We start from the raw sequence: 7,212 nt of genomic DNA, 5'->3' as shown, positions 1-7,212 counted from the left end.
AGCAAAAAGGCATAGAGGGCAGGGAGGCGAGCACAGGAGGAGAAGCCAAGGAGACAACGACGAACGAGAGGAGCCGAGGGGAGCGAGGACGCACGGAGGAGCCCCGGACGCTGGCTCAGGAGGCCGCCCCGGCGGGCGCGCGGTCCGACTGGCGACCGTGGCTGCGGCCCAGGCTGGCATCGCACGTCCCTGCATCCTCGCAGCCGGCGGGCGTGCGCCCTGGACTCTCAGAGATCGAGGCGCGAGTGCAGCGCACCGGTCTTGCTGTCGTGGTCCCAGTAAGAGCAATGCATCATGGCGAGCTCGGGCTGCCGGGCGCAGGCGAACTGCAGGCCGGGCGCGTTGGTGGGTGCCGGCGCCGGGGGCGCAGCGGTGGCCGGGCTGGCCGGGCTGAGCTGGCCCGGGGGCGGTGCGGCGGCCCCGTGGTGCGGCGGGGCTGGAGGGGGAGCGGCGGCCGCGTGGAGATGGTGTGCGTGCGGATGCGAGTGGGGGTGCGGCGGCGGCGGCGGGGGTGCGGTCGGAGGGCCCCCCAGGCCGTTGTAGGAGTTCACCACGCCGGGAGGCAGCGCCATGCTCTGCACGCGTGAGTACGGCCCGTACGAGGCGGCCGGGCCCGCCAGCCCCTTGACCACCGCGGCCGCGCCGGGACTTCCCGGGCCCGCGGCCGCCGCCGCCGCCGCCGCCGCAGCCGCGGCCGCCGCCATCTGGCAGGAGGCGTAGGGCATGGGCGAGGGCGGCTGCGGGAGCGGCCACGAGTTGTTGAGGAAACCCGACTGCAGGTACTTGGGGGGCGCCAGGTAGCCGTAGCCGTCGGCCCCCGCGCCCGCCACGCCGCAGCCGCCCGCGGCGCCTCCGGCCCCAAAGAGCCCCTTGCCCGGCTGGAAGTGCGCGGGCGGCGGCCGGAAGGGCCGCTTCATGCGGCGGCGGCGCCGGTAGTTGCCCTTCTCGAACATGTCCTCGCAGGCCGGGTCCAGCGTCCAGTAGTTGCCCTTGCGCTCGCCGCCGCCCTCGCGCGGCACCTTGATAAAGCACTCGTTGAGGCTGAGGTTGTGGCGGATGCTATTCTGCCAGCCCTTCTTGTTCTTCTCGTAGAACGGAAACTTGGCGATGATGTACTGGTAGATGCCGGACAGCGTGAGCCTCTTCTCGGCGCTCTCGCGGATCGCCATGGCGATGAGCGCCACATAGGAGTACGGGGGCTTCTGCGCCGGGTCGGGCTTCTCCGGGGCTGTCCCGGCGCCGCCGCCGCCCTTGCTGGGGCTCGGCGGCGCCGGCGCCTCGGGCTCTTTGGCTGCACGGGCGGTCTCCGGGGCCAGCAGGGCCCCCGCGGCGTCCTCGGGCTCGGGGTAGCTGGCCATCGCGGCGGAGTCGGCGCGCCGCGGCCGGGCAGCCCTCACTCCTTCCCGGTGGCGCAGACGCGGCCGAGAGTCCGGGCGCACCGGTCCGCTCGAGGCCGAATCGCGAACTCCTGCGGTCGGCCGGCGCCGCTGGCGGGAGGCCTCTCGCTCTTCTCCACTCGGTCCCCCCTTCTCCGGCGGAGCGGCCGGCGGGAGTGGAGCTCAGCTTCTGGCCATGGGGAGTCCGCCCAACAGAGAGGGGCTCCGGCCCCGCCGCCCCTCCCCGCCGGGCCAGTCCCCGCCTCGGTGGGTTTCTGCGCTGCGCTCGTCCCCTCCCCCACCCGCCGGTTTCTCGAAGCGGGACCCGCGTCTCCGGCGGAGCTGCCGCCCGGAGTCCCTAGTGCGCCAGGAGCCTCGCTCTGTTCTGATTCGTATGGGCTCCGCCGAGTTCCGCTTGCGTCAGGCGCCTTCGCCCCTATAGCTGGGCGGCCAGTCGCGCACGGGCGAGTTCATCTCCAAGTCACTTTTTTGTAAACGCCCCGCACAGCCCGGACTGGCCGGCCCCCCTCCCTGCGAGCTCGGGGGCTCGGCGGACGGCGGGGCTCACGCTCTCGCCAGCCCTGGTGGTCGGCCGCTGCTCGCTCTGCGGGTCCGACCGCCTTCGACCCGCGTCCGGGGAGCTCGGGCCCTATCGACGAGAGGCGAGCTTTCAGGTGAAAGAAAACGACTTCTTTGCTCTGCCCTTTGCTGCTGTCTTGGGACTAAACTTCTGGCTCGGGGCTGGGGGAGGGGCGGGACGGCGAGGGGGCCGGACGGGGGTGGGGTGGAGAGGGCTGCGCGGTGGCTTTGGGAAAATCGGCCCAGAAACCCGTGTCACTGAAGGAAGAAACCTCGGCTTGGTCTGCTCCTCGCGCTCGCAGTGCGCCTGGGCCGGGCTGGGCGAGGGCGAGGATCGCTGGGGAGAGGTGTCGGGGGCTCCGCCTGAAGCCCCGCCGCCTTTTCTGGAGCCGTCCCTGGACCTGGGAACCAGACCCTCCTCAGATTGCGAGTGGCACTCTTACCGCTGGGACGCGTGCTTTAGACTCCATTCTGCTCCTGCTCTGTGTCACAGAGGCACGGAGGTGGGCGCCGTGGGGCTCGGGGGAACTGTGTGGACGGGCACTGGTATTACCTTAGAAGGCAGGGGAGGGTCTGTGCTTGAGACACGTGAGATACCAGCTGCCCAGGTGCGCGTGTGCTGGTGCAAACCACAGGTACGCACGTGTGCAAGCTTTGAGCGTTAGGAGGTAAAACGTACAGATATGTAACCATGTGTGTATCACATATCAGAGTGAATGTGGCTCAAGGATATTGCCTCTTCTTCCTTTTTCCTCTCTCCACCCCTCTCTCTTTTCTCCATCCGTTCCTCCCTTCTTCCCCCTTGCCCTGCTTTCTTTTCTTTCTCAATTCTTTCTGCCTCCATTGCTGCCAGTGTATATATTCTATCACAGGAAGAAAAACAGGCTGAGAGGGAGACACTTACTTAATTCTCCCCCCTGACATTTATTCTGATCTTTCTCCAGGGTTGAGGGGTGAGTTCTCACCTCCCTTCAGCAGAAGTCTGATTGGGAACCAGTTACATCTGCACGTGCGGACATTGTCTCTTTGTCTCGGGGAAGTCCGCGCTGGCAAAAAAGAAAGCCAGGCATGCCTGACTTTTACTAGTTAACAGCCTTAACAAAAATTCTGTCCTTAGACGCGTGAGTCCTCCTGCCCCAAACTCCTGGGAGCGGAGGGGGCAGGGATTCTTTGTAGAGGAAGGTGGAGGAATGGATGTTCTGCAGGTGTGTGTTAGTGATTGGCATGTCTGGATTGGTTGGCCCAATGCCTGTCACCACCTTGTCCTCTCCAGCTGCCCAGTCTCTGAGGAAGTCACAGCCCACCTGCATGAGCTGCTACTTCCCACTGGCCTCTGAAGCTGCATTCTGAGGTTGAAGGAAAGGAGGACAGGGTGATGGGGCTCTTGGAATTCAGCATCCTAAGCGGGTGCAGGGCTCTCTGAACTCATCTCAGTAGATACGCTTCCACCCAGCATTGAAAACATCTCATCAAAGCTGGGTGGGAGTCTCCCACTGCTCCCAGCATACAGCCGGGCAAAGCGGCACTCCTTCCCATCCTCTGTGCCTGCTTCCTGAGCAGGCGTGCGTGTTTTTCTCCGTCCTTACTCCATGAGCGCCTAGGCTCGGAGTGGGAACTCGGTTTGGGCTGCTGAAGATTGCATGCCCATCATCCCTTAGCATAGGGCCTGGGGGCAAGGGGGGCAGGCCCCCACCATGGATACTGCTGTCTCCTTTCTTTTTCTCTGACCACCCAGGCTGGCTCTCTGCCCCTCTTTCCCCCGGGCAGGCATTTCCGCTTCTGGCCAGCAGCAGCCAGGTGTAACAGCATTGTTGTGTGTGTCATCACTTCCCCGGATTCCAAGCCCGGCTCCCTTTTCACCCTTTTAAGGCGTGTGTGTGTCGGGGGTGGGAGTAAAGGGAGGAGAGCCTCTAAAGGATTTTCTGAGTGTGAGAAAGAGGAGTCCTGCTCTCCCCAGGTACTGATCCCTCCAGGAGGCGGCGAGGCGCGCCTGCATTTGCTTCTGCACCTTCTGGGGCAGGCTGGGCAGGGCCGCTTCCCAGCGAGGTCAGGATCCCTTGTGGTAGGACTGGCCGTGGCCAGGCTTGAGCTCTCTCCCCGCGGCGTCTCGGCGACTCAGGACCCTCAGGACCCGTCTCCTTGACCTCGGGCGGTGCCCACCTCCAGGGATCCGGCGGGATCTCCTAGCCTCCGCGGCTCGGTTTCCCGGGGCCCGCGCAGTTGCAGCTCAGGAGGCACCGGCGCCTCCCTCCCGTCTTCCCGCCCGAAGATGAAGAAGCCGGGCCAGACCCGCCGACGGAGCGCGGCCTCTGCTCCCGCACCTCCGAGGCCCCGCGCCCGCCCTGCGCCCCGACGCCCGGGCCGCCGGCGCGAGCAAAGCGCTGGGCTCTGATAGCGGGAGGTGGTGACAGGCATCGGGCCAGCCACCCCAGACGTGCCAATCACACACACTGTAGCTGAGCTCGAGGCCGGACCCGGCGACGGGCAGGGCAGCGGGACCTGCGGTCGGTCCCCACCAGGTGAGCGGCCCGCGGCCCGGAGGCAGGCAGCGCTGACCTGGCGCGGCTCCTATGGTCCCGTGCGGCCGCCAGCCACCGGCACCAGGTCCTGCGGCCCTTTTCCTGGCGGGGCTCTGAACCCCACCCTGGGGAGGTGAGGCACTGAAGCCCCTACAGGCCTCTCCTGTGAGTACAGCCTCTGTGGCGTGCACGCGGGAAAAGGGAAGCTTTTGTACCCACACAACTCCACACCTCAACTGGCTACCCTACCCTAGCCCCCTGCGGCCCTCCCCCATTCCTTCCGTCCCTCCATACGTTTCTCTCAGTCAACCTGGGATCCCCTCCCCTGCTTTCCCCCACTCTCACCTGCTGTATACACCAGCTCAGATACTGCACATCTTGGGTAAAATGTCACTCCGATGATGCCTGGACGCCCAGCCATGCACGCTCGCCACCCAGCTATCTTATGACAGTGACGTCTTGGCCCCATGCCTGCCAGTCTGAGTCCCAGAACCTCTTGATTCTCTGATGTCTTTGGCCTGCGGTTAGGGTGACTGGGTGGCCACCTGGATGTTCCCATGGTGAGCTCAGACTTTTTTTTTTGAGAAGCTGAGGTACAGAGCACACCCCTGATGTACTTTAACACACTCACAGGCCACTCAGCACAGGCTTTGTCTCTGTTTTGTAGCTGAGCTCGCTGCTGCACTGACAGTCTGCAGCCTGAGATGGCTGCACAGTTCTCGTGCACACACCCACACCCACATAGCCCGGCCCGAGGCCAGCCGGAATTATTCTGCCTGGATGGGATTAGCAGGGTCACTTACCCAAATATGTGTTTGGGAGAGAGAGTAGGGGAGGAGAGAGAGAAAGAGAGAGAGGCAGGCAGGCATCGCCACTGCCCATTCTGGAGAAGAACGCACAGATGACAGCTGTTTCCAGTTGGTAAGCATCCTTTTGAATCCCACAACCCTGACCCTGTGATGGCTGGACTGGGAGGCAGCAGGCCAGAGTTCTGGGCTCCTCCGTACCTCTCTGAGGTTGGGACTCAAGTCCACCAGCACCTCTTTGTCCTAAGGAGTGTGTGCCCTGCCCTCTGTAAGGCAGACTACAGGGCAGTTGTAGACCTTTCTCCTGGTTGAACATAACTCAGGGAGAAAAGGCAGAGAGGGCTGGTTTCTGTGCCTTGTGAGGACTTCCCCTCTCCGCAGACCTCTGGGATGCTCCCCGAGAGAGAATTCTAGGGTGGCAGAAGCTGCTGGCCAGCTTCCTTTGGTGTCCCATAGCTATGACTCCCATGGCCCAAAGCCATTGTATTCATTCCTAAACAGCGGATACCCTGCCACTAGGCCCCAACCATGCTGGAGAGAGGGATGTTGTTGTCTAATGTTGCCTTTCTCCACACCCAGCCTGTAAGCCTTGATGGGCAGAGATTCTGTCCTCCACTTCTCAGCGCCTCCCGCCAATGGGCTCAATACATTCTAATGGAATTGGAAAAGGACTGCTCCTCAGAGAAAACTGAGAAATGTCACTTTCCTTGTAATGAAGCTGGAATTTCTAAGAAAGGGACTGCAGGTGGGACACAGTGGCTGGACCATGGAGGGCCAGCTCAGGATCCGAGAGTTTTCTGTGATGGGGGCTCTCTCTTCATTATCGCTGCACAGTCATGCTGCTGAACCTTAGGCAAGGACACAGGACACCTTCTCGGTTCCCTGATCATGGGGAAGACCTGTCTGAAACATTCAAACTGAACTTTCTTAGACATGGAGAGGCCTCTGCACCTGTGACAGCTGGCTTGCAAGGTGTCAGACCTGCTGTCTGGAGCCCCAGGCAGGCCCATGAAGGGATGCCTGAGAGAGCTCTGCGTTTTGGTCCTCATTCCCACCTCGAGTTTCTCTCCACAAATGGGTATCATTCAAAAAGCCTCCACGTTGGAGGGCAGTTTTATTTTTACTTTTAAAATATATTTTTATTTATTTCAGAGAAGAAGGGAGAGGGAGAGAGAGATAGAAAGATCAATGATGAGAGAGAATCATTGATTGGCTGCCTCTGCATGCCCCCTACTGGGGATCGAACCAGAACCTGGGCATGTGACCTTAACGGGAATGGAACCTGGGACTCTTCAGTCCTCAGGCCCATGCTCTATCCACTGAGACAAACTGGCTAGCGCTGGAGGGCAGTTTTAGATGCCTAGCTTTGAAGAAACCCAGAGGAAGGGAGGGAGAAGGGCTGAGTTTTGTGTTTTGTTTTACTGGCCTTCTGAAGATTTCCCTCATACCAAACACCAAAATGATGTGGATGAGTGTGTGTGTGTGCTGTACAATTTATATATGGTAAACAATATGCACTTCAAGTGTACAAGCCTGATGTATTTTTACATATAATGCACCATGAAACCATTATCCAGATTTGAGACCTTACCATTTCTGTCACCTCAGAAGGTTTCCTGTATCTTTTCCTCATCAATAACTACTGTATTCCCAAAGGTAATGCATATTCTGATTTCTATTGCCATAGATTAATTTTTCCTGCCTGCTTTGAGCATCATATAAACTGGATATATAACACATACTTTTATGTTTATGGTTTCTTCAGCTGAACATGTTTTGAACATTCATCCATCTTGTTACATGTGTCAGACATTCATTTCTCTTTGTAATTGCTGTGTAATATTCCACAATATGCTTGACACTTCACCTGTATCATCTGATGGACATTTGTGTTGCTTTCAGTTTTGGGATATGATAAATAAAGTTGCTGTC

The 7,212-nt window shown here is 60.3% G+C and overlaps 1 protein-coding gene across 1 annotated transcript; it reads right to left on the bottom strand.

The window, feature by feature from the left end:
• Positions 1-227: 227 nt before the first annotated feature.
• FOXL2 (forkhead box L2) lies at positions 228-1,358 on the bottom strand (the record flags this gene model as incomplete). Its single annotated transcript, XM_081106380.1, has 1 exon — positions 228-1,358. One exon carries the CDS (start codon positions 1,356-1,358, stop codon positions 228-230), a length of 1,131 nt encoding a protein of 376 aa, XP_080962506.1.
• Positions 1,359-7,212: the final 5,854 nt, after the last annotated feature.

The sequence above is a fragment of the Myotis nattereri genome, assembly GCF_964212035.1.
Source record: "Myotis nattereri genome assembly, chromosome: 14".
Lineage (NCBI taxonomy): Eukaryota > Metazoa > Chordata > Mammalia > Chiroptera > Vespertilionidae > Myotis > Myotis nattereri.
Note: the sequence above shows the minus strand (reverse complement) of the source record. Positions and strands in the feature narration are given on the sequence as shown.